Source organism: Achroia grisella, unplaced genomic scaffold (assembly GCF_030625045.1).
Source record: "Achroia grisella isolate CSIRO2021 unplaced genomic scaffold, CSIRO_AGI_Agris_v1 utg540, whole genome shotgun sequence".
In the NCBI taxonomy this organism is placed as follows: domain Eukaryota; kingdom Metazoa; phylum Arthropoda; class Insecta; order Lepidoptera; family Pyralidae; genus Achroia; species Achroia grisella.
Window position 1 is genome coordinate 3,007,947 of NW_026712925.1, and position 24,382 is coordinate 3,032,328.

The window sequence follows — 24,382 nt, forward strand, 5'->3', positions numbered from 1 at the left end:
TATAGAACCAAAAAAAATCATTAAGGTCTAAATCAAAGAGTAAAGTAAATATATCAAAAGGAATTCTAAATACCAACAACGAGTTTGAGATTTCTCTGTTTATCAAATGATAGATATGTTTAATAATAATAAAAATGTAGAATAAGATAGTGTGGACAAAATGGACTGTGTATTCGAGATAAGAGTTCATCTCATATTGTCATATAACGCTGACAATCGTTATTGTGACATATGATGAGACTATAAAACGAAAATGAAATTCTGTACGTTTTTAGAGGATTAATACTTGCGACTATTCCATTGCAACTTAATATTCCCTAACAGTAAAATACTCATATCTCATATTAACGAATTATTCCATTAAAATAATTGATTTTGGGATTGCAAAATATCGATATCAAAACTAAAGTAATAAATTCACCAACTATCGTTACCTTATAAAGTATCGACAGTTAATCGTTTTAACTCGTTTTCCCTACCCCACTGTAGTCGTGTACTACTTCTGTCATCTAAATCAATATGTCATTTTAATTTTACGTCTTCGTGTTTTGTAGACGACTCAAATAAATATTGAATAAAAATTACGTTTTGTACTAAAGTAATGATTTAAAATGTCACAAAACTCTCTTATTCGTTTTAATGAATTAATTGTGTAGTATTGTGATTATAATTTTGATTGTATAAATCCTGTAATAGTTAAGTATTCAAGATGGTTTTAGCAGATTTAGGTCGTAAAATAACCACTGCCTTGCAGTCTCTTAGCAGAGCTACCATTATTAATGAAGAGGTAAGAGTTTTCATAAGAATAATACTATAAATTTATAAAGTATTATTTTTGTCCACTGAAATGACGTACGAATACTAAATTATATCTAAAGAATTTGCACCATGTGGCAGGATCCTCAGCAGTCACGCAACGTTAAACCTCTGTATTTCTAAGTTTTAAAGATTACTGAAAAATACTTCATTGCCTGGATCATGTTGGGTTGCTTTCCACCTTATAAAAACCAATATTAATAAATTTTCAGGTTTTAAACTCTATGCTTAAACAAATATGTGCTGCACTACTGGAAGCCGATGTTAACATTCGTTTAGTCAAGAATCTTCGTGAGAATGTTCGTGCTGTCATTGATTTTGATGAAATGGCTGGGGGGCTGAATAAGCGCCGTATGATACAGTCTGCTGTTTTCAAGGAACTTGTGAAAGTAAGTAATTTTATTTCAATACATGTTTCATCAAGTTATAAATAATCCGATGGTATAAATGAATGAAAATGTTAACCTAGGTGATAGGGTGGTAGGTGCCATCAACACTATGGTTAACACAAAATAATTGTATGATCTAGGATCTATCTGGTTACTAAATTTCATTAAAATTATGTTTTTTGTTTACTAAGTAAGAATCATTCAAATAAGTGTATAAAATTTTATGTATGTAACATTTATAGATTAAGAGCTTAATCTATTGATAAAATTGATCTATATGTGATCCTATAGTCTTTGATAATTTTTGAAAATTAAATATATATACAAATGTTCCCAATCATTTTTATACTATTACATTGTGTACACATTATAATTTGTTTATTATTGCTTTCTTGTAAAATAATATACACACATATATATATACAAAAATATATTTGTGCATTATTCATATTGTCCCTGTGACAACACTAATACACTCCACAGCATTGCAACACATAGTTATAATTATTGACATAATATATACAGATGATGAACTTGGTTTATTGTCTTAATTCCAGCTAGTGGATCCCGGTGTAAAACCATATCAACCAGTCAAAGGCAAGCCCAATGTCATAATGTTTGTGGGGCTTCAGGGATCTGGTAAAACCACAACTTGTACAAAACTTGCTTATCACTATTTAAGAAAAAATTGGAAATCATGTTTAGTCTGTGCGGACACATTCAGAGCGGGTGCTTATGATCAAGTAAAACAGAATTGTACTAAAGCCAGAATACCTTTTTATGGAAGGTGAGATATGTGTCACTATTATTAAGTCTTCTGGACCAATATGATAACACAGTGTAAACTATTTGCCACTTGTCTCTATTTCAGAAACTGTTAATAGAATATTAAATATATTGACAAATTAGAATTATGTTCAGTTTTGCCTGCCCTATTTTACTAAAATTATATACTTAAGAAACATTTGACTAATTTTCCAAAGAGTCCAGTATATAAACACGAATTTTAATTACATATAAGTTACAGACCTAAACCTTAAATTGGGTATTACAAAAACTCAGTATTACAAAAATTATGTATTCTAAAACAAGTTTTAAATTGTTTGTTCTCTTTTGTATGCTTCTTCCTCAATTTCACAAGAGTTTCTGAAGTGAAAATGCATTAATTTTGAATTATACCTGTGATATTTGTAACTGGTCTCTTTAATTTTCGCATTGCCTTTTCCAATACAGTTACACAGAAGTAGATCCCGTTGTTATAGCAACTACTGGGGTGGATATGTTCAAAAAAGAAAACTTTGAAATGATCATTGTGGATACTAGTGGCCGACACAAACAGGAAGAATCACTATTCGAAGAGATGTTGGCAGTTGCCAATGCTATTGTGAGTTGATTAAAATTTTCTAATGGAAACAATTATATTCTACATATTACTGATTCATATAATAACATTATATCAACCTGTAACTATTCTATGCTTTGACTGTGTGTGGCTCTATGCTTCAGTCATTTAATTAGATAGGATGAAATGAGCAGTATTATAATTTTAATTTGAAAGTTGTTCAAATATAAAAGATATATAAAAATTAGATAACATAGAAAAGTAACTCATAAAATCGAATTTAGAACTTCTCTATTTTGGTAATGTTTGATATTTAACACATAATACAAACATTGCGAGAATTCAGTATTAAACACCTAAAATAATTTTGTTTAATTTATTTTAACAGAAACCGGACAACATCATTTTCGTAATGGATGCTACAATAGGTCAAGCTTGTGAGTCCCAAGCCAGGGCTTTTAAAGAGAAAGTGGACATTGGTTCTGTTATAATTACCAAGTTAGATGGGCATGCAAAAGGTGGTGGTGCCCTTTCTGCGTAAGTAATCATAATATCAAGTACATATGAGTCATCAACAATTTTTTTCTAGTATCATTGAAATTTAATATCAACATAATGACCATATTTTTATTATCCTGTTAATTTTTTCAGTGTTGCAGCAACAGAGAGTCCTATTATTTTCATTGGAACAGGAGAACATATAGATGACTTGGAGCCATTTAAGACAAAACCATTTATTAATAAACTGTTGGGTATGGGTGACATTGAAGGACTTTTGGATAAAGTCAATGAACTGAAATTAGATGACAATGATGAACTATTAGAAAAACTTAAACATGGCCAATTTACTCTCCGTGCTATGTATGAACAGTTCCAAAACATTATGAAGATGGGACCTTTTTCACAAATAATGGTAATCTATTATTTTACTAAAGATGTAGCATATATATGCTTATAATATTCATGGTTGAATGGTTGAAATTGGGTTCACTGACTTCAGCCTCATACTAACCATCTTTCACTGAATTGAACATTAATAAATAATAATGACTTACACTTATACTAATATAGTATAAAATGTTTAAAAGTATATATATTTGTTTAGATGCAATTTCCCTTATTTTTTCAGTTTTAGTTTATTTAATTTTTTGCAAAGAGTAATGAGTTAAATTAGTATTAAATATTTTTTATTCTGTGTAGGGTATGATCCCAGGATTTTCTCAAGACTTGATGTCCAAGGGTAGTGAACAAGAATCAATGGCCAGGCTGAAGCGTCTTATGACTATAATGGATTCCATGAATGAAGGAGAACTAGATCATCGTGATGGCGCCAAACTATTTTCTAAACAGCCCACTCGCATAACAAGGGTCGCCCAAGGAGCCGGTGTTACAGAGCGTGATGTTAAAGATTTAATTGCACAATACACAAAGTTTGCAGCGGTAGTTAAGAAAATGGGTGGCATAAAGGGATTATTCAAAGGTGGTGATATGGCGAAAAATGTCAATCAGACTCAAATGGCAAAACTAAATCAACAAATGGCAAAAATGATGGATCCACGTATTCTACAACAAATGGGTGGAATGTCAGGTTTACATAATATGATGAAGCAGTTGCAACAAGGTTCGAGTGGAATGAATAGCTTAATGGGTGGCAAATGACACTGAATTCATCTAATTTAGCAATTGATATATTTGTAAACCTTGATAATCAGTAAAGATTAAAGGGAATTGTACCTATAACATTTTAATAATAAATATTTGTCATCTGTTTTTAAATGTTTCTTTATGATAAAACATTGTGGAACCCTTATACAGAAATTTCACTTATAAAATTGTTCTGTTGAATAATACATCTAGTCTGTCTCTTTGTTTAAATTCTCGGGTTAATATTTGTAACTATGTGCCGGAGTTTAATAAAATTACTATGTTTCGTCTTTTTGTTTGTTTAGACTTCATCTGAAAGTCTACCTCATGCATTGTCATTCCTGAGAACTAAGATGTCATACTCAGAATAAACAGCTTACAAAGAAAGTTCCTTGATTGCCGAACTAGTTGAGACAGGTCCTTCTTAGCTATTAAACAGTCAAAAAGCTGTATTTTACACTGAGTATCATTTACTGATGTAAATTTGTAGAAAGTCGTGTGCTCAGATTTAGTTTCATAGAAACTACCATATCTTATCTAGGAATTCCTTGGATATATAATTAATCTTTCAGAATATAATAAGTATAGATAGATTGTCCCACAAATGTATTGATTACTTGCTCAGTAATTATAATGTCGTCTTTCCAAAAAAAAAAGGTAATTTTATATGGTTGGCTATTCTGATATTCTTATTGTGTACTTACTCTACGACAATGACATTTACAATCATTGTCAGCTTGATAGTATTTGACATTGGTGATTTATTCAGAATCTCCGGACTTTCGGATCTGTGATTTTATTCATTTTTTAATTTTTGAAATACATAGGAAATTTAAATATTTATAATAAACATTTTTTTCTGGTAAAATAACAATTGAAGTAGTTTTTCGTCAACGTTATGCGTTTTATTTCAATTGGCCTCTTGAAATCGACTCATTCAGAGGTACTACAGGTATATAATATACAAATGTTTTATTCTAAAAATCTTTTAATATAAAACATATTTTTTCTCTGGAATTTGCTGGTAAATAATAATTTATTATTATAACATTGTAGGTTTATTACAGTACCCTTCGCAGTAGAGTTCGGTCACGGATAGACATGGCTTTAAAAAGTCGAGAAAATCCAATCGTTACCAAGTTAGAAACATCTGAATTTAAGAGCATATTCACTCAAGAGGTTATAGATTTAAAAAAGTTGTTTGACAAATATAACTATGAAATAAGGTTGGCTGGTGGGGCTGTGAGGTAAGTGAAGTATTATTATAGTATAATATATCCTTAAATATAATATTATTCCTGAACAGTTAATTGTTTTGTTTTATCTTGTCTTGTATATATGTAAATATAAAATAGAACAAGTAAGTGATGTGAGAAGTGGGTAACTATTCATTAACATTAGATTAGCAAGATAATGACTGTGAATATAATTAATTTTACTACCACATTAATTATTATTTATTTAGAATGTAGAGTCAAGTCATACATAACCTGGCTGAGATTACAATTACTTAATATGTGTTACTGAAATTGTGTTATATGTTGAACTTTTACCTTAATTTGATTTAGTTCTCTTTAGAGATTTATTAATGGGCCAGAAGCCGACGGACCTTGATTTTGCTACTACAGCCACCCCTAAACAAATGAAAGAAATGTTTATCACTGAAAATGTAAGAATGATAAATATGAATGGTGAAAAACATGGCACAATTACACCTAGAATCAATGATAAAGAAAATTTTGAGGTTACAACTTTAAGAATAGACATGGTAACAGATGGGCGGCATGCAGAAGTGGAATTTACTACTGACTGGAAATTAGATGCAAATAGAAGGGATCTCACTATAAACTCTATGTTTTTAGGTGACTATATTATTTTATTAAGAATCATTATTATCATCATCATATTAATCATCTTTGATTTGCCTTAATCCCATTAGTTGAGGTTGGTGTCGTTTGTTTTCTTCCATTAATCCATATTGATTATTATGCATTAATCTTTGCAGATTCCTGCATATCATCTTTCACATAGTCCATTTTTCTTCATTCATCCTCTCACAACATATATTGTATTTTATTAAGTGTACTATAGACTTCAAATATTGACTATTATATTATTCAATTGCTACTTACAATATATTATAACTATTAATATGTATGTTATGTTATGAACATATTAATGTTCAATTTATACATTGTTCTGTATTTCACCTGACTAAATATTATATTATCAGGTATTACATTTTTCCTAAATGTTTCCAATTTGTTCTCTAACTGAGATAGTGCTATACATTTAACTACTAATGCAATGTGTGTATCTAAAAATATCCCTTATTAGTATAATGAAAATTGCAGGTTTTGATGGTTCTGTTTACGACTACTTTTTTGGATATGAAGATTTACAAAAGAGAAGAGTGGCATTCGTTGGAGATCCCAATGTCCGAGTTAAGGAAGATTACCTAAGGATTTTGCGATATTTTCGTTTTTATGGAAGAATAGCTGAATCACCAGATCAACATGAAGATAAAACATTGCAAGTTCTTTCAGATAATGTAAATGGTTTACAACACATATCTGGGGAAAGAATTTGGGTTGAGCTAAAGAAAACATTACAAGGGAAATTTGCAGGAGATTTGTTAAAGACAATGATTAAAGTCGGTGTTGCCCAATATGTAGGTTGGTATATAAAGATAGATATATAGTTGGTATAGAAAATATTGGTTTCATCAGATTTAATAAATTATATCTGCTTTTGATGAGGATTGACTTAGTGCTCTACTGATTCAAGAACACTACCTTGCTTTTAATGTTCACATTATACAAACATTTTACCTCGTGATATAATTGTTCGAAATGGTCTGGATCCTTCACTATGAAATAAAAATGTTCAGTATTTTTAGTACTGTTTAATAAAACAATATAATATTTACATATTTTTTATAGGTTTGCCAGACAATCCTAACTTAGAGCAACTTGACACGGTTCTTAAGAGAGGAGAACATTTGAATCTACACCCAATGTGCTACATAGCTGCCTTGTTATGGGACAGGGATGATGTGACTGTACTTCATTGCCGGCTTAAGTTGTCTACCTATGATAGGGATTTAACATATTTTTTGGTAGAACACAGGGCAGATAAAGTATCTACAAGGCCTCTTTTGTAAGTTCAGCTAATACATTAGTTATGATAAATACTAAAAATAATGTTACTAATAATGATTTCCACTTGGTCTTTAAATTAAATATAATCAGACCTCTTGAGGGAAACCTGGACCTAACTGGTATAATTTAGTGCTCAATCAGATGAGATGAAACTATATAAATCAGAATAAAGAAAATAATTATTTATTTTATTTTATTTTACAGGCCCTATGAAAAATTGGTGTTAAATTCCAAAATAAAGCAAAAAGATACTTATGACTATATACAGGAAGTGTTAAAATACAGAGGAGAGGAATCACTTCTGAAGGAATTTAATAACTGGGAGATTCCTCGATTTCCAATGAATGGTAAAATACTTAAGGAAAATAATGTTCTACCTGGAAAAAAATACAGTGCAATTCTGAATAAACTTAAAGAGATTTGGATAGAGAATGACTATAAGCAATCAGTAGATGATTTAGTTAAATTGATTCCTGATGTTATAAAGGAGTATGATAAACAAAATTTAAAGTAACAGAATTATGTAGTTTTATTTGCAAACATTTTAAATAAATTAACTCTAAATAGTGTTTTATTATCTAAAAAATAAAGTTGACCGTATTGAATATAAATTACTATTGATAATCCTTTGGAGGTACATAGAGTTCATATTTATTACATCCATCATCATCATCTTTATGGTCAATGAAACAGTGTTTACAAAATAAATAGCGACATCCAAGACAACGCATATTTGCATCCTCATTACATATTTCACAGAATGGCAGTTCATCATTTCTTGGAGAAGAAACTTCCTGATCTTCCAATACTGCTTCAGCTTTCATCTAAAGAACAAATAATATAACAGTAGAATATTGGTATTTTGAATTTAAAGTAAAAGACAAGATGACCTGGCATGTATGATTTATTTATTAATTCACAATAGGTCTGTTAGTTAGAAATATCAGTATATATTTTAAATCCATATACTTTCTTCAAATCTCAAAGTTTCTAAAGTTCAACACATCTGTAATAATTCAAATCATAATAATTTTTGAATAATTTGTAATAATAAAAAATATACTGATATATATATATAGGCATATAAAACCGCTTTTATTAAAAACCAAGAATAGCTTTAGATCCTACATAAACATGTGTTCCTGTAAAAAATTGTGCATACCCTTCAGATTTCAAACATGCTCAAAATTTCTTTTGTATTTATATGCAATTTACACTTACTTTTTCAACTATCTTTTTTACTGCATCTTCTTCATCTTCAGTCTTAGATGCTTGTTGTTCTTGAGAACCACTTGGTTTAATACAGTTGCCACTTTTTACTCTCTGTAATCTCACCTCCATCTCATTCACTAGGGTATCAAATTCATCTTTATATGTACTGTCAATTTTTGTTTGCTCTATATATTGTTTTAGCAAATCATCAGTTTGCTCTTGTTCTGTTCTTTGGTCTGGAGGTGGCAATGAAATCTAAAACAAAATTAAAAGTGTATTTGAGATCTATCAGTTTTTGGTGCATTTCTAATTGCATGATATTATGACTAGAGTGTATACTATTTATTCATTGTGTTATTAATAATAGTAATAACCATCTTTATTTGTCTCAAATAATAAACTATTACAATTGCTGCTTATAATAAAATTTTGAAGTAGTAAATAACATAAAATGGTCTATAACTCAAAGGAGACAGTGAGTCACCCTCTCTGCTATTCTGAAGTAAACAAATTTTTGACAATAATGAAATTACAAACCAATAATTGTTCATTAAACAAAAAAAATCAACAACAACAAAGTAAAACCATATATATTTTTCTAACAATTATAAATAATTTTTTTAGTGTCTTCTAACATGGTATTGCTATAAAATAAATACTCATTATTTATGTATGAATTGACTTGAAATACTTGTTTACCTTACTTTGATAAACATTGAGTGGTAACCCCCTCAGGTTTGCCAGACGCAACTGTAGTTCATGGTCTGTGGTAGGTGGTACTTCTCTGGTGAGACCCTGTAGTCGCTTTGCTATTTTCTCGTCAGGCTTTAAATTATGTTCAGTCTTGTCTTGTTTTAACTTATTTAATCTTTCAACTATTTCTTGATCTTTGGAATTTCCTGCTGTGGGATTGTCATTCAGGTTTGTACCTGGTGTTATTCTCCTAGAAGATAGTTTAAAGTTAGTAATTTTGTAATTAAATAACAACAAATTAACAATATTATAACAGCACATACTTGAAATATGCATCAGGTGGTTCCACATTTCTTGGTTTACTTGAGTTGGGTGCTTTTGCACATTTCATACAAACCTGTAATAATTATGCATAATAGCAATCTGGCATTTTAACAGACCTATTTGTCATTTTTTGTTGTATTGTATTCTAGACTAGTTTGTTAAAACTAACAATCTCAGTCATTCAATAATAATACAATATTTTTCTATAACCTAGTGTTAGATTCTACATATTTTCCTGTGTTCTACTATAGTAGTACAAATAACAAATGTGAATCACTCTAAATAAAAACCAAAACATTAATTATTAAAAAAAAATCACTACACAAGATAATTAAATAACTATGCATTTTTGAAATAATAGTTTTATACCTTGGTCTCGGCATTTAGTTTCTGCACAAACATTTTGTGTGCTAAACATTTAGAACAAAAAGCAAAGCCACAATTGGGACATCCTTTCTGAAAACAATAAGGATTAAAATATAGCGACTATTTACATTTAAAGTTCGATTTCATACTTTAAATAGTTTCATTTACAAACCTCGTTCCGAAATAATGTAAACGGTTTGGCGCATGAATTGCATGCCATTGCAAATGATTTTTTAGTACAGTATGGGCGTAGGATAAATTAAGGTTTGGCTTACAAATTAAAGTGAAAATGGAAATCCAATTACTAAAAATGTAAACAAATGAACGTATTTGCTTTGTCAAAGTGACATCTCAATCAGATTTGCTTAGTTCGTCGCGAACGAACTAGATCGGAAGAGCACTACCATAGAGATCTACACGAACTAGCACAAAGATTCTCTATAATTTTGCTAAAACTACAGTACAGTAGAAACCGCATATAACAACATAGAAGGGACCACAAAATGTGGACATTATGACCGGATAGTGAATACATTATACCTACATACTATTATAATATTGATTCAGTAGAGAGTAGTTTTTTTTGTGGATGATAATGGTATGGTACACCCGCCTGCGCTGACGGTTTACGCTGGCAGTGGAGGATGGTAAGATGAGTATGAGGTCTGGTCTGGTCAGGTCCGTTAGCCTATCGTGACAAATTTACCAAGAATTTATCCAAATGGTTTCCAGGGGGAACCGCGTGGAGGTCAATCTGACATGGTACATTGCTAGCAATATGGTCATTAGTGTCTGTATTTCAACTTTAGGAGCGCTCTTTCGAGCTATCGCGGTTGCGAAGTCGAGACCGATAGAACGAACTAGTCTCCAAGGGAGTAAACTAAATGGATCAGAGCAATAGTAATTACTAACTTGATATTAAATTGCCGGGCGACTTAGGGCCAACTAGCAGTGCTTGTCAGAAATATATTACACAAACTAATATAAAAAAATAATCTTATATATAAAATTCTCGTGTGTTTTCGTTCCCATACTCCTCCGAAACGGCTTGACCGATTCTCATGAAATTTTGTGAGCGTATTGTGTAGGTCTGAGAATCGGCAAACATCAATTTTACATCTATTTTTCATCCCCCTAAATGTTAGGGGTAGTCCACCCCTATTTTATTATTTTATATTAAGGCAAAACAATGTTTGCCAGGACAGCTAGTATTCTATAAAAACGTCTCTACTCTCTAGCCTCGTGCAATTGTTCCTACATCTTTATACACATTCATGCATGATCACCTATATATAACTATTATTCTTATGTATGTATGTATGTCTTGTCTTATATGAAATGTATTATATATATATTAATGATCCTATCTTATTGCATACTGATGAAACATATTTATTTTTATATGATTTCTAAGACTTAGGTAAATGTGTAACTAATGGCATAGAATAAAAGGAGACTAGGTAGGTGCTTTAATTTATTTTATTGGGCAGGATATCCCATTTTCTGTTATTATAAACCTAACAGTTGAATTAAGTAGATCAGGAGAAAAAATTACAGATAATTCTCTTATATAAACATTATATGACATTTGATTAAGATGTAATGTGGTATTTGTTAAGTTCATTACTTCAGTAGTTTTCTTTAATTGTAATCTTGTAGTGACCATATTGGACCATGCCAGCCCTAATGAAGGCAGTACATCAGCAGTATCAAATGAAGCAGTGACTTGGTTTATACAAAGGACTGCCAACTGGTATTCTTGTGCCAACATTATTAATAGAGAAGCCAACTCCCTCAGATTTTCTGCTCTTTGTATATAATTAGTATTCTCTGACCTGAACGGACCTGCTATAGAATCAATAACAATTAATGCTAATTTGTTTTCATTTAACAGTTTAGGAATGCGAACTCTTACACAAGACAGTAAATCCTGAGACTCTGTTATATGTTCAATAAAAATATTTTTACCATAGTTTATACTATGTTGGTAGTTAGGTAGACTTCTTTTAATTTGCTCATATCTCTTAACTGGAAACAGATCTTCTGTACAAATAAATAGACATCCATTCTCCCATGTATGGATTGCAGATTGCATGGCAAACTGTGTTTTTCCAGATCCACTCTCTCCATATAATTCTGTTATAGTACCTCTACGGAGTCCCCCATTCAAAAATGTATCTATTGTTGAACATCCTGTTGCAACTTTTTTACAGTAATTGCTTTTAGTTAAAAGTGCATCACATGTAGAGGGATTAGGTTCTAAATTATTACAACTTATATTTTTCAACAGCAAAATGTCATCTTTACACAGGTTTGTTAATTTTTGTATATCCCAAATGGACAAAATAATGATCTGTCTATGGGAACAAATACCAGTTTTCTCCAGTATATCATAAATTCTTGAAGGTAATAAATTGATTAAATTCGGCATTTATAGTTTTATATTGAACTTATATATATCACCGCTGATCAAATAGGCGACGTCGACTATTAAACGGTTATGTTTTTACTTAATTTCTTTTTTCTAATTAATTGGATATTATAAGTCCAATTTCCACAATGCCAAAAAGTAAGAGTTGTATATTATTTTCATGAGGACATATTTAACACAATATATCTATTTGTGAGTTTATTACTTTGTATTAGTATATAGAACTATTTTCAAAATATTTACTATTATTAGGTATGACAATAAAGCCTCTAACGGACTAACAAATAATGACTATTAATCACATTTCACAACACAACCTGTGGTTTTTAAGATTAGCTGGCTGTGTCTGTCAATCTGTCAGTCTGAGTTTTGTTTTGAAATAAAACATGGAAATGTATTTTATAATGTATTTTAAATTTTTATACACGACTTAAATCTAAACAACTGCTACTGATATATAGAATAAATATTTTTTAATAAACTTAGTATATTTAAACCACAATAATCTACTACAACATAACTAAATACTACAATATGTCATTCAGAAAAACTTTGTTTAAGGCGGGTTCGATAGCGATACACTTTCACCCCACAGGGTCGGCGGCGACGCTACAAACTCGTACTGCAATCAATGTTACTTCATTCGCCGCATTTGCCAGCGTGTCTGCAGCTTCGCCTATTAAGAGGAAAATGGTAAATTTAATATGTATATCTCAAAGAGAATATAACCAACGGCACTTAAACTCTTTCCGTGGAAGTAGCTATTCCATTTTTGGATGAGATACTACTATTAGTGTCTCTTAATTTGTTTAATTATCAGAGAAAATATTTCGAAATCATCATAATAATCAGCCAGTTCTTAGCTGTTCAATGTTATTTAAATTAACTAAATCCCATTATGGTGAATACACTAACAAATGTTTAGTATTAAATTTATATAGACTACTATTAATTAATTTGGTGCAATTTTAGTATTAGCTATATATTATCTTATATGTATTTAGTTTATAACAATGTAGTGATACTTTTAGTATCACATATATGTATATTTTTCTAGTATAATCTACTCAAATATGAAATATTTCCAGGCAGATAAACTAAATGGTGAAGAACGGGATAGCTTGCTTCAACCATTACTTCAATCAGGATGGAAGGTCCAAGACAAGCGAGATGCAATAGAGAAAGAGTTTAAGTTTAAAGACTTTAATGAAGCATTTAGTTTTATGACCAGAGTGGCTCTGATAGCTGAGAAAATGGACCATCATCCCGAATGGTTCAATGTTTATAATAAATTACAGGTGAGTTTTGAAAACTACAGATAGTATTGGTCTTACTCACAACATTAGTCTGTTCACTGACATGATATCTATGCTTAGATGCAAGAACATGATATGAAGGAAACAAAATTGATTTCTCTATGTGTTACTTGTATTAGCATAGAAAAATCAATGGATGAATTTTGTACATGCACAGTAGAAAAATAGTTGACTTTTATACACACCTGTAGATGCACAACTGCCCAAATGAGAGGCTATATAGAGTCTAGAGTCTAGAGATATACACAAATTGAAGTCTCTCTTGCAATTTTTTTGAAGTTTGTTAACTTTAACTTCACATATTCTATTATATTCGTAAATTTAGACTATTCAAGAGGATCCTTAAATATATTTTGATTAAAATTTTCACAGGTAACACTGGCATCTCATGATGTGAATGGTCTCAGTAAACGGGATGTAAAGATGGCTACTTTTATGGATAAAATATACAAATGAAACATTGGTACAAGCATATTAATTAAGACGTAATTGTGACAATATTACTATCCTTATGTGATTATTTGTATATTGTGTAGTTCTATTATAAATTACATTATGTTTTGTTAAAAGCACAGTAATATATTTGTTAAGACTTATTGGTTAAGATGTTGTTGTTTTTATAAAACTCAAAACTTTATAGTAGATAAATAGAAAATATATGGCTAATAATTTGGGTTTTCTATTTTACAATTTTATTTTTATTATCTTAATGCTTCAAGCATTTCTGACCATATTACTTTAACATCCCCTTATTAACATTCTATATTCAATAATAATTGAAAAATAAATGCAGGATAACTACCGAGGCTGTCTTAACTTAACCGAGTAAATACTTAATATTGATAGAGAACAATGATAAGTACAAAGAATTATATGAATAGCATCGTGCAAGAATCGAACCCGTAACTACCGCAAGTAATGGGCTAAACCATCAGGGCTGATATACCTACAAGAAATAGACTACAATAATCGAGTTTGGAGCATCAAAATTTAGTCTAAACTATCTGATTTGACATACTTCCTGTCTTAACTATGACTATTGTAGAAAGTAGGCAAACATTAAAAAAATTAACACCCTTTAGTAAAGATTCGCAAAACTTTCTTATTTTTTTCATATAAGTAGCTAGGTACCTCCTGACAATAACAAGACTAATACCCTAGCGAAAAGAGTCCAGCCGCACATTACCTATATACATGATTCCGTTAAAAAAGAAAATAGGGATTATTATTATACATCTATAGATATAAAATCGATAGAACCACAATAATACTTTCTGAAATATAAGGATATGAAAAAAGTACCTAAGTATGAATGTATCTACAGAGAAATTTGTAGTTCCTGTTTTCTGTATAATACTATACCTATTACTATGTAATATTATATTATCTGTGCTATTACCTATGTGTAATACAAAACAATAAAATAAAATCATCAAAATAAATGAAACATTTATTAATTCCTAATATATATATATATATATTTCTAGCACTAATAATTTTAATTGGATACAAATATAATACGCCTGCTATGCTAACAACTGAGTTACATACCCAGAATTATTTAAATTGAAAATATTTAATTAGTACACGTACCTACTTATATTAATTACACTTTACAAGTTACAGGTCTTCCTGAGTTTCTGACATAGCATGGGCAGATTCTTTTGTCATTGAAAGGCTCAGTTTCAAAAAGAGCAGTACATGGATACGCTCTCTCTATTATCCTTTTCAGTTCCAAAGCATGCTCCAGGTTTCGTGTTTCACAAACAAGTTTAACCTGTAATTCGGTAGCTATTTATTTATGTAGCAAAAAGATTTAAAATATATAAAGTGATTGCTAATAAAAAAATTAATCTGCCCCATTTCTGGCTATACGAAGGGGGTGCAATAAAATATCGACATGTGAGCTACTTATAAAAATATTTTTTGTAGTATTATTTAACCGTAATGGCCGGGGGGAAGGGGATTGTTATTAATGCGGACTAACGAACCCATTGCCGGCAATGTACCATGTGAGGTCGACCTCCACGCGGTTCTTCCTGGAAACCATCGTGATAAATTCCTGATTAATTTGTCACGATGGGCTAATTGACCTGACTTCATGCTCATCTTATCATCCTTCACTGGTGCCCCGCCAGCGTAAACCGTTAGCGAAGGCGGATGCGCCATTCCATTACCATACCTAATGGCCAGTTACAATTCACAAATTATCTTATATTCGCCACTGTAGTGGGCCGATGTATAAAGCGTTACGTAATCAAGCTTCCACAATTGAATCCATATCCATACTAATAAATGCGAAAGTGTGTCTGTCTGTTAGTTACATTTTCATTAGGTACTTAACGGCTGACCTGATTTTAATGAAATTTGGTAAGAAGATAGTTTTATCTTCGTGATAGGGTGAAGGAGTCAGGATATATTTCATTTTAAAACATAATTGAAAAATAGAAAGGGCTGAAATGGAGGATCAAAGTTAGCACAGACGAAATCGTGGGTACCAGCTGCTATCTTATACAAGTATTTTAATTGTCGCTAAAATGTATTGACAAAGCCATATATTTGTTTGGTATTCACCTCAATGCTATAAGTATCGTCTTCAACCCATGAATTGTCTCTAAATAATCGCACCAAGTTGTATCCTCCATTTGCGAGAAGCTTCAGTAGCTGAGAATTTTCCATAGGGTTGTTTTTTATTCCCACCTGCGTTAGAAATAAAAAAAATATTTATTTATAATAATAATAATAATAATAAACTCTTTATTGTGCACATAGAAGAAATACAATAAGAAAAAGAAAAACAATAAATAGAAAATTATGAACAAAAGGCGGTCTTATCGCTATCGCTATAAGCAATTTCTTACAGACAACCTGCAAGATAGGACTAACATACACAGAAGAGGTAGATGGCACACACACACAAGACACTAGAATTATCAAACTAATTAATAGACATACATATATATATATATAAATAAATATACATACATATATTCAATATATTGGAAGATTTCAGAGTTAAATAGGAAAAAAAAAAAAAAAAAAAATTTGCTATAGGGACAGATAATGAGACCTTAGACGATTTTTAAATATTGTATGAGATTGAGCGGATCGAATGGAGAGTGGTAGAGAGTTCCAAAGGCGAATGGCTTGGACAGTGAAAGAGTTGGAATAATATGTAGAGGAGTGAGCAGGGATCGTCAGACAAAGGCTTCTGGTGCTACGCAAAGCAGAACCGGGGGATTTAGAGTGAAATAAAAAATTTGTTTTTAGATATTCTGGAGTAGAGGGTTGGAAAAGAATGGTGTAAAGAAGGCATAGTATGTGAAAATTCCTGCGAAGACGAATGGGAAGCCACTTGAGTTGATTGCGAAAATTGGAAATGTGGTCATACTTACGGAGACCAAATATGAATCGTATGGACATATTTTGGAGTCGCTCAAGTTTATTTAATTGTTCTTCAGTGAGATTTACATAGCAGGAATCCGCATAATCTAGGATTGGAAGTAACAAGGAATTTGCTAGCGCAATTTTGGTATCCACTGGTAGGAAGTTCCGCAACCTATTAATGCTTCCGACGGCTGCAAACATTTTCCGACTTAACTGTGTAATTTGTGGTGACCAAGACAAATTTTCATCAAAAAGAATTCCAAGATTTTTGACCTGAACGGAATATTTAATGTCATGGCCATCAAAGGTAACTGGTGGTAGATGATTGAAGTCTAATCTAGAAGTAAAATACGAACTTCCAATAATTATACACTGTGTTTTTTAGGATTTAATATAAGGCCATAAGCTTTGCTCCAGTCAGATATATAGGCGAGATCCAGATTTATATCGTGAATAGCATCGCTAATATTAGGCAGATCAGCTTGTGAATAAATTTGAAGGTCATCTGCATAGAGGTGGTAGGATGAACGAAGATGAAGTGTGATAGAATTGATAAATAAAGTGAAGAGAAGAGGAGATAATACGCCACCCTGAGGTACGCCCGCAGTCGTTGTACACCAGGATGAACTAATATCATCAATACGAATACACTGCCGGCGCCCATACAGGTAAGTACGAAACCATTCAATCACCGTTGGAGATATGTTAAGAGTACGTAGCAAACTGAGTAAGATGTCAAAGTCTACGGTATTGAACGCATTACTGAAATCCAATAATGTTAGCACTGTCAGCTGCGATTTGTCCATACCAAGTCGAATGTCATCGGTAATCTTGATCAGAGCTGTAGTCGTGCTATGACCAGGGCGGAAACCAGATTGAAGAGGATTTAGAAGATTATTTGTAGAAAGGAAATTGTATATTTGATTATGGACAAGCCGTTCTAAAACTTTGGAGAGGAATGGAAGAATGGAAATGGGTCGATAGTCTGAAAAATTCAGCGGGTTTTTGGTTTTGGAGAGAGGAATTATAAGCGCGTCTTTCCAAGAGGTCGGGAAGATGGCAGATGATATAGAAAAATTTAAGATAAAAGTAATGGTTGGAAGAATGATATCAAGGATAGGAATTATCATATCACGACTGACGTTATCATTACCGATGGCATTCGACGATACAGCAAGTATGTTTCTCTTAACATCACAATCGGAAAATTGAGTAAAAGAAAAGGAAGAAATATCAGGAGTTGACAAAGTGGAAAGAACATTTAGCGTGCTTAATTTATCATTGTTGTCAAAGGCAACGGAAGAACAGAAGTGCCTGTTAAGGCTTTCGAAGTCTAAATCGCAGTTTGTCAAATTTTGAGCTTTCCCAACTCCCAATGTTCTGAGAAATTTCCAGACTTTGGCTGGATCACCATTCTCTACTGATTTGTGAATGTGGCGACGTTGAGCATGCCTACAAGCCCTATTGCAGAGATTCCTTGCTTGAATGTAATATTCACGATATTTCTCAGGATTGGATCTGAACTTCGCTTTGGCCTTATTTTTTTTTAACCTGCAGAGCCCTGATCTCATCTGTCAACCACGGAGCAGGGAGATGTTTAACCCGTACTGGACGAACAGGAGCATGTCGGTCGTAGAGTTCCAATAAAAGCGAGTTAAATAATCTAATTTGGTCATCCACTGATGTTGCATTGTGAATAGCCACCCAGTCCGCAGCAGACGCATCGTTACGCAATCTTACCTGATCAATGCCACCAAAACTACGCCGCATTAAGACTTTATGTTTAGGTTTAGGAGGACGGATTTTGTAAGAAAGAAAAATGAGATTGTGGTAGGAGAACGCATCTGCAGGACACTGACCATGCCTAGCAACATGATTAAGGGAGGAGACAAACAGAAGATCTAATAGGGAAGGATTACAGTTTGGAAAGAAGTGAGTCGGCTGTAGAGGTAGAATATTCAGATTACAGGAATCAGCAAGAGATCTAAGGCGGTTAGCACGGTAGTCAGTTTTGAGTAAACATGTGTTGAAATCGCCCATAATAATAGTATGATGAAAGGAGGGGATAAGATTTTCGAGGGTGTTTTCAAGGAAAGAGAAATAATCAATGGAAGATGAGGGACTATAAAAAACACCTAAAAGAGTTTTAGAGTGCAAGAAATCAACATTAATAAAAAGAAATTCTGGTTCTAGAGAAGGGTTGGATATATCAGAGGAGAGGATAATTTTATAAGAAATATAGTCACGAAGATATATGGCAACTCCACCACCACCCCCCTTGACACGATCATTACGAATCAGGTTAAAACCGGGCAAGGAATAGGAGACAGATGGAAGACAAGGTTTTAACCATGATTCTGAAATTAAGATAGCATGTAAATTTTCGACATTAAAAGATGTTAGAAAATCAGGAAAATGGGCCGGAATGCTTTGAGCATTAATATGCACCACATTAAAATTTTTTACAGTATTCTCAAAGTTAATATTTAAAGTCTCATTAAGGGGAATAAAATCATTATACGTAGAATTATAACTAGATGTCGCACTCGAAAATGAAGAGTAATGTTCTTCCAACATATATTTACATACTAATTATTAAAAATAATAAACAAATAACTAAATAAATATAACTTTTAAAAAATTTAAATTAATTAACAATTTTTAAAAAATATTATCTACCTGCACATAAAGATCTCTAATTAATATTTTTACATATTAAATTTTTCAACCTTTAATATGCATAAACAAAACAAAAAAACAATGAACGTGCAACGGAACGTCTCTAAGTGATTATTTTACGTACTGACAACACTAATGAACACAGACAACGACATTTAAACTTGACATGATAAACAATGACACTACACTTGACATTTAGTTGACAGTTTTGATTAGACATAAGGATTTTAATATTTTACTTATTGACATGTTTACATATAAAAAAAAAAAACAAAATTAATTCGTAGGTAGCGTAATAATTATGAGTTTCTGAGGTAAAACTAAATTGAAAAAGTATATACTACAGTGAATCAGTAATAAAGAAATACTCGACATACAATAATAACAAACAATTCTACTTTCTATGGCGTTTTGATCGAATCGTAGTAACGGCAGGGTCTTTGGCAATGACTGGGGTCGATGCAGATTGGACTGTTGAGGCCGGCAATGAGCTAATTAGCTTGCTCAGCTCACCAGAACAACTTATGCGATGCCTTGTACCATCCCCATCAGCGACGACGATGAAACCGTCATGCGACCAACAGTTTTTGATGCCAAAGTGTTGTCGAGCTGCCATGAATACACTGTGTCTGGCCGCAGTCAGAAATTCTGACATGGTGATCCCGCTGCCCTTAAGTTTAGTTTTGGCATACCATACCTCATTCCTGATGTCTAAGTCACGGAACTTCACAACTATCGGGCGAGGCTTGTCTTTCAATGTACGACCAAGACGGTGACACCGAGAGATATGTCCTGTGGTGAAGTCTCCAATGTCCAGCCTGTCTATGACGACCTTCGCTACCACCTGGGCTACAGATTCCCGTTGTGACTCTGGCACTCCATGCAGCAACAACATTTTGCGTCTACTACGCATCTCCATCTGTTCTTGTTGGCGGGCAATTATTTCCACTTGCTTCTGACGACTAGTGAGTGCAGTTGTTATAAAGCTCCGGAAAGTGACAAAGTCAGATTCAAGCGAAGGCACTGTAGCTGGTGTGTTGTTTGCCTTCAGCTGGTTTTGGAACTCAGCCATAGTCTTATTAAAGTGATTTATATTAACTAAATATTCATATTAATATTATGTTTACACTAGAGCCTGTACCCTTCGTTTGTACCCTCGACTTTGTCGCCATGATAACTGAGAATTCGAACCTTTCGGTATCACCTAAATTTAATTTAATTCCGTCCGCTGGCTTATACACGAACTGGTATTCAATCAATCAACACAATCTTTTAAACTTTTATAAGAATTAGATATAATTAAGAGAAACAGTTACTTACGGTATCTATATAAATACCTATGTGTTACAGAAATACCTCATAATCTTATACGTTATTCCATTCCATTGGGGTCGTCGTAATATGTTTTTTTTTATTCATCCCTGTTCGTCATCTCGTTATCCATTCTCTTTTTTGCCGATATGGCAAGAAACAACAAAAGATCTTTAACACAGTCCATTCATCACTTTTTCGAGTAGATATAATTTTATGTAATTATTAGTTACCTACTATATTATATCTACTCACTGTAAACTTCACCAAACGACCTTCAGCTGCTAATCCTCTGTCCAGGCATCGGACCAGTAGTAGGTTATCGACATTACCGCCGCTCAGAATGCAAACTACGCTACAAGTGTATAACATAGGAAATTATTTATACGCGATGTCAAAAAGTAAGGGTTCTCAATTTAACATTTTATTATTAAATTATATAAAAAATATGATAATTGCATCTGACGGTTTACACGTCTTCTAATGGATTATGATATTTTTTGAAAAATATATTTTCACAAAAAACATACTAATATTATATACCTATCTATTTATTTATATTAAGCCCTAACAAAGTTGAAACGCCCTACCAGTTCAACATAGTTATCCTTGATAAGTACAGAACTGAACTATCTACCTATTGTTTTGTATTGTGATACTTATTTTATTACTTTTTTAATTTGAGCTCAGGAACAAGATTTCCAATGATTGTAGCCAGTGGACATGCTCCAGCCGCTTCAACCACAAATCGCTCTTTTTCTACTAAATGCAACATCGCACGAGCGATCCATTCCTCGTTAACAAGTAACTGGAAGATAATTATAGAATTAATACACAAACAATTTAATATTTAACGGTTTCTCAAAATTAAATTATGATAAGCTCACTAACTTTGCATACCTATATATTGTATATATGTTACAGTTATTACGTGTAAAAGTAGATAAATGTACCCAGCTATAAATATTTAAATCGGCGTTTTTTAAACAAAATCACTTTGTACAGTCACTAAATAGATTGTAGTTTAGGGTTCAGTACCCCACCTACTTAAATACCTAATAGTTGAGGTTTACCATTTTATCTAAAAGAGGACGAGCGTTATGTAAAGCGTTGACAGCAGCATTTGGTACAGCAATGGAGTCGGCAAGGGTTGACTGTCCTGGTACTGTTACAGGGCTACCGTCCTCAAGCGATTTAAAAAATACCGGCATGGCTTCAGTCTGTACTCCCTGTAAAGCATGTTTAGACATATTAATAATCTCACTGCCATATTAATTCTATTTTTAATTTTTATTGTTACGAATGATATCCCAAAAATGCTAAAATATATGTTTTTACCAGAACATTTCTTTGCTGTTTTAATTTTCAAATACAAAGATAGAATTACTTCTGTAACAGAAGTGCTTGGTTTATTAATTATTAGATTAAATAAATGTAATTGAAATGGTTATTCTCTAACATAGACAAGGCAGCGAGGTTTGACATGTTTGATCACAGTGGCGATTGCTGCAGCCAATCCTCCGCTGCCAACCGGTACAATTATTGCGTCCACATACGGCATTTGATCCAGAATCTCCAATGCTATGGTACCGTACCCAGCTAGGATATGCGGATGGTCACGTCTAAATTAAACAGAATGATATATATATAGGTAGATATTGTAGGTATTTATAACGATATTTTAATTTATTGCTAAAGAAAATAACGGAATTATTGCTACAGAAACTTATTAAATTTTTATACTGATAATTCCGTTATATTCATGAAATAATTTTTCGAAAAATTGAAACGGTTTTTGTTTGTTTTATCGTTAAAAAATGTATTGCTATTGTGCGTAGTCTTGGCGTAGCAATTTGCTACGAGTTCTGTTTTGCTGATATATAATATGTAGGTAGGTATACTAATATAATTCAGTGGTATTTTTGAGAGACGGTGTCTATGTGGACAGCCACTACTTTACCTAATCTTCAAAACTACAGAACTTATTCGAAATATCTTTCGCTATTCAAAATATTATTTTGAATACATAGGCTAGATAAAAAGTGTGTTGTATAATTTCTATTAAAATTAAAAAGAAATCTGATAAAGGCACTAAAAAGTCACGTGATACAATATTATTAATAGCTATATAAATACAATACTCGGTAATAATCTCATGAATTCCGTAACGAAATTATTAGTGTAGGTAAATAGGTATATAAAGCGTTGGATTTTTTAAATTACATATTTGTAACAGACATAGATAAATATCCCAAACCCGTTTATGTAAGTCAATCCTTTATCTCGTGCGATTGCACGAGCGTATCTCTGTGCTTCCATTAGATTGCCACCTTGAACCATCACCTTGGCTCCATGGTTGTGATACTTTTGAAGTTTAGCAATAGGTACACAGTTAGGCATTACTACTATTACGGGTACATTCATTTTAGCACCATAATAACAGAGTCCTGCGGCTTCATTACCAACAGAAGCTACGACCACCCCTATCTTTTTCTTATCCAAAGGGAGTAGCTGCAGTGCATTCAATGAACCTCTTTACTTGAAACTAAAAAAGGCATCGATATCAGTTTTATAAATTTATACGTATTATTTTGTTTAGATCATATTACAGAATATGTATGGTATAGGTTTTACCTTCCAGATTTTTGTTGGAATTCCAATTTGTAATATAAGTGCATAGTAAATTCTTTTTGGAAATGGGAAGCCTGGAAATTCGATAAAAATATATGTTCGGATATATTAGGTAATAATCGTCTCGGATCAAAGAGTGACCGTATTTCTGATTGTAAAATACGCTTGTTTTAGAAATTTCCTCAGTAGTATTACAAATGTCATTAGCTCAGTATGTAGCCAATGCAAACTTTAATGTAATAAATAGATGGCTTCATGGATTTGCTAAATAAATTATTAAACTAGAGTTTGAAATTATAAAAGATTATTCGAAAAATGAAAGTTTAATAACTAACCAAGCACGGGGTGTTGATAATGTGAGGCCTTATTCGATTTGCGGCATCTATTATATCTTGATATTTGATTACTTTTGGATTTTCGGGATCACAAAATTCATCAAAATCCTCCTGTGTACATTTATTAGAATATGAACAATTGATAACAATAGTTACCTACCAAATATGTATTAAAATTCGTAAAAAATATCTACATATAAAGTAATAATTTACTCACGTTTCGTCGAGACATAGCTAATGGAATGTTAAATCTAATTAAGTATATAAAATTTTGATAATATTTAGATATTAAAAATCTAATTTAATAAAATTTAAGGCGTAATGATATTTTTGTGGTTTAATTTA

General features: G+C 32.0%; 6 protein-coding genes across 10 annotated transcripts; 3 read left to right on the plus strand and 3 right to left on the minus strand.

The window, feature by feature from the left end:
- Positions 1–513: 513 nt before the first annotated feature.
- Positions 514–4,258, plus strand: LOC131847622 (signal recognition particle subunit SRP54). Its single transcript, XM_059197232.1, has 7 exons — positions 514–787; positions 1,029–1,205; positions 1,763–1,992; positions 2,439–2,589; positions 2,936–3,084; positions 3,199–3,460; positions 3,748–4,258. Exons 1-7 carry the CDS (start codon positions 710–712, stop codon positions 4,204–4,206), a joined length of 1,506 nt encoding a protein of 501 aa, XP_059053215.1. The 5' UTR covers positions 514–709; the 3' UTR covers positions 4,207–4,258.
- A 696-nt stretch (positions 4,259–4,954) lies between these two features.
- On the plus strand, positions 4,955–7,871 carry LOC131847633 (CCA tRNA nucleotidyltransferase 1, mitochondrial). Of its 4 annotated transcripts, none has more exons than XM_059197245.1 (6): positions 4,955–5,143; positions 5,248–5,438; positions 5,770–6,053; positions 6,546–6,866; positions 7,134–7,350; positions 7,557–7,871. In XM_059197245.1, exons 1-6 carry the CDS (start codon positions 5,090–5,092, stop codon positions 7,864–7,866), a joined length of 1,377 nt encoding a protein of 458 aa, XP_059053228.1. In that variant the 5' UTR covers positions 4,955–5,089; the 3' UTR covers positions 7,867–7,871. The 4 variants fall into 4 exon arrangements, with proteins under 4 accessions (XP_059053228.1, XP_059053231.1, XP_059053229.1 ...); XM_059197248.1 differs by having other exon boundaries at positions 5,259–5,438; XM_059197246.1 differs by having other exon boundaries at positions 4,955–5,134.
- On the minus strand, positions 7,862–10,206 carry LOC131847636 (abscission/NoCut checkpoint regulator-like). Its single transcript, XM_059197252.1, has 6 exons — positions 10,120–10,206; positions 9,951–10,037; positions 9,581–9,654; positions 9,264–9,507; positions 8,574–8,819; positions 7,862–8,176 (listed from the first exon to the last, which is right to left on the minus strand). The coding sequence occupies exons 1-6, from the start codon at positions 10,165–10,167 to the stop codon at positions 7,967–7,969; spliced, it is 909 nt and encodes a 302-aa protein (XP_059053235.1). The 5' UTR covers positions 10,168–10,206; the 3' UTR covers positions 7,862–7,966.
- Positions 10,207–11,415: 1,209 nt separating this feature from the next.
- Positions 11,416–12,699, minus strand: LOC131847634 (DNA repair protein XRCC3-like). The gene has a single exon (XM_059197250.1). It carries the CDS (start codon positions 12,376–12,378, stop codon positions 11,422–11,424), a length of 957 nt encoding a protein of 318 aa, XP_059053233.1. The 5' UTR covers positions 12,379–12,699; the 3' UTR covers positions 11,416–11,421.
- Positions 12,700–12,912: 213 nt separating this feature from the next.
- On the plus strand, positions 12,913–14,361 carry LOC131847635 (pterin-4-alpha-carbinolamine dehydratase-like). The gene is made up of 3 exons (XM_059197251.1): positions 12,913–13,071; positions 13,467–13,676; positions 14,067–14,361. The coding sequence occupies exons 1-3, from the start codon at positions 12,913–12,915 to the stop codon at positions 14,148–14,150; spliced, it is 453 nt and encodes a 150-aa protein (XP_059053234.1). The 3' UTR covers positions 14,151–14,361.
- An 822-nt stretch (positions 14,362–15,183) lies between these two features.
- LOC131847707 (L-threonine ammonia-lyase-like) lies at positions 15,184–24,293 on the minus strand. Of its 2 annotated transcripts, none has more exons than XM_059197342.1 (10): positions 24,255–24,293; positions 24,038–24,148; positions 23,706–23,776; positions 23,329–23,616; positions 22,531–22,693; positions 22,145–22,300; positions 21,743–21,879; positions 21,327–21,426; positions 16,269–16,394; positions 15,184–15,471 (listed from the first exon to the last, which is right to left on the minus strand). In XM_059197342.1, exons 4-10 carry the CDS (start codon positions 23,493–23,495, stop codon positions 15,301–15,303), a joined length of 1,020 nt encoding a protein of 339 aa, XP_059053325.1. In that variant the 5' UTR covers positions 23,496–23,616; positions 23,706–23,776; positions 24,038–24,148; positions 24,255–24,293; the 3' UTR covers positions 15,184–15,300. The 2 variants fall into 2 exon arrangements, with proteins under 2 accessions (XP_059053325.1, XP_059053326.1); XM_059197343.1 differs by lacking the exon at positions 15,184–15,471 and adding an exon at positions 15,697–15,876.
- Positions 24,294–24,382: the final 89 nt, after the last annotated feature.

Bases quoted from the DNA above. Each gene is read 5' to 3' on its own strand.
- LOC131847622 (XM_059197232.1), top strand. From the start codon at position 710: ATGGTTTTAGCAGATTTAGGTCGTAAAATAACCACTGCCTTGCAGTCT. The intron at 1,993-2,438 runs GTGAGATATGTG...TTTCCAATACAG, and splicing joins AGAATACCTTTTTATGGAAG to TTACACAGAAGTAGATCCCG. The intron at 2,590-2,935 runs GTGAGTTGATTA...TTATTTTAACAG, and splicing joins TGGCAGTTGCCAATGCTATT to AAACCGGACAACATCATTTT.
- LOC131847633 (XM_059197245.1), top strand. From the start codon at position 5,090: ATGCGTTTTATTTCAATTGGCCTCTTGAAATCGACTCATTCAGAGGTA. The intron at 5,144-5,247 runs GTATATAATATA...ATAACATTGTAG, and splicing joins CTCATTCAGAGGTACTACAG to GTTTATTACAGTACCCTTCG. The intron at 7,351-7,556 runs GTAAGTTCAGCT...TTTATTTTACAG, and splicing joins GTATCTACAAGGCCTCTTTT to GCCCTATGAAAAATTGGTGT.
- LOC131847636 (XM_059197252.1), bottom strand. From the start codon at position 10,167: ATGGCATGCAATTCATGCGCCAAACCGTTTACATTATTTCGGAACGAG. The intron at 9,655-9,950 runs GTATAAAACTAT...TAATTATTACAG, and splicing joins AACTAAATGCCGAGACCAAG to GTTTGTATGAAATGTGCAAA. The intron at 8,820-9,263 runs GTAAACAAGTAT...ATTTTGTTTTAG, and splicing joins TCAATGTTTATCAAAGTAAG to ATTTCATTGCCACCTCCAGA.
- LOC131847634 (XM_059197250.1), bottom strand. From the start codon at position 12,378: ATGCCGAATTTAATCAATTTATTACCTTCAAGAATTTATGATATACTG.
- LOC131847635 (XM_059197251.1), top strand. From the start codon at position 12,913: ATGTCATTCAGAAAAACTTTGTTTAAGGCGGGTTCGATAGCGATACAC. The intron at 13,072-13,466 runs GTAAATTTAATA...AAATATTTCCAG, and splicing joins CGCCTATTAAGAGGAAAATG to GCAGATAAACTAAATGGTGA. The intron at 13,677-14,066 runs GTGAGTTTTGAA...AAATTTTCACAG, and splicing joins ATGTTTATAATAAATTACAG to GTAACACTGGCATCTCATGA.
- LOC131847707 (XM_059197342.1), bottom strand. From the start codon at position 23,495: ATGAATGTACCCGTAATAGTAGTAATGCCTAACTGTGTACCTATTGCT. The intron at 16,395-21,326 runs GTGAGTAGATAT...TTTCTAACGCAG, and splicing joins GTCGTTTGGTGAAGTTTACA to GTGGGAATAAAAAACAACCC. The intron at 15,472-16,268 runs GTGAATACCAAA...ACCGAATTACAG, and splicing joins ACGATACTTATAGCATTGAG to GTTAAACTTGTTTGTGAAAC.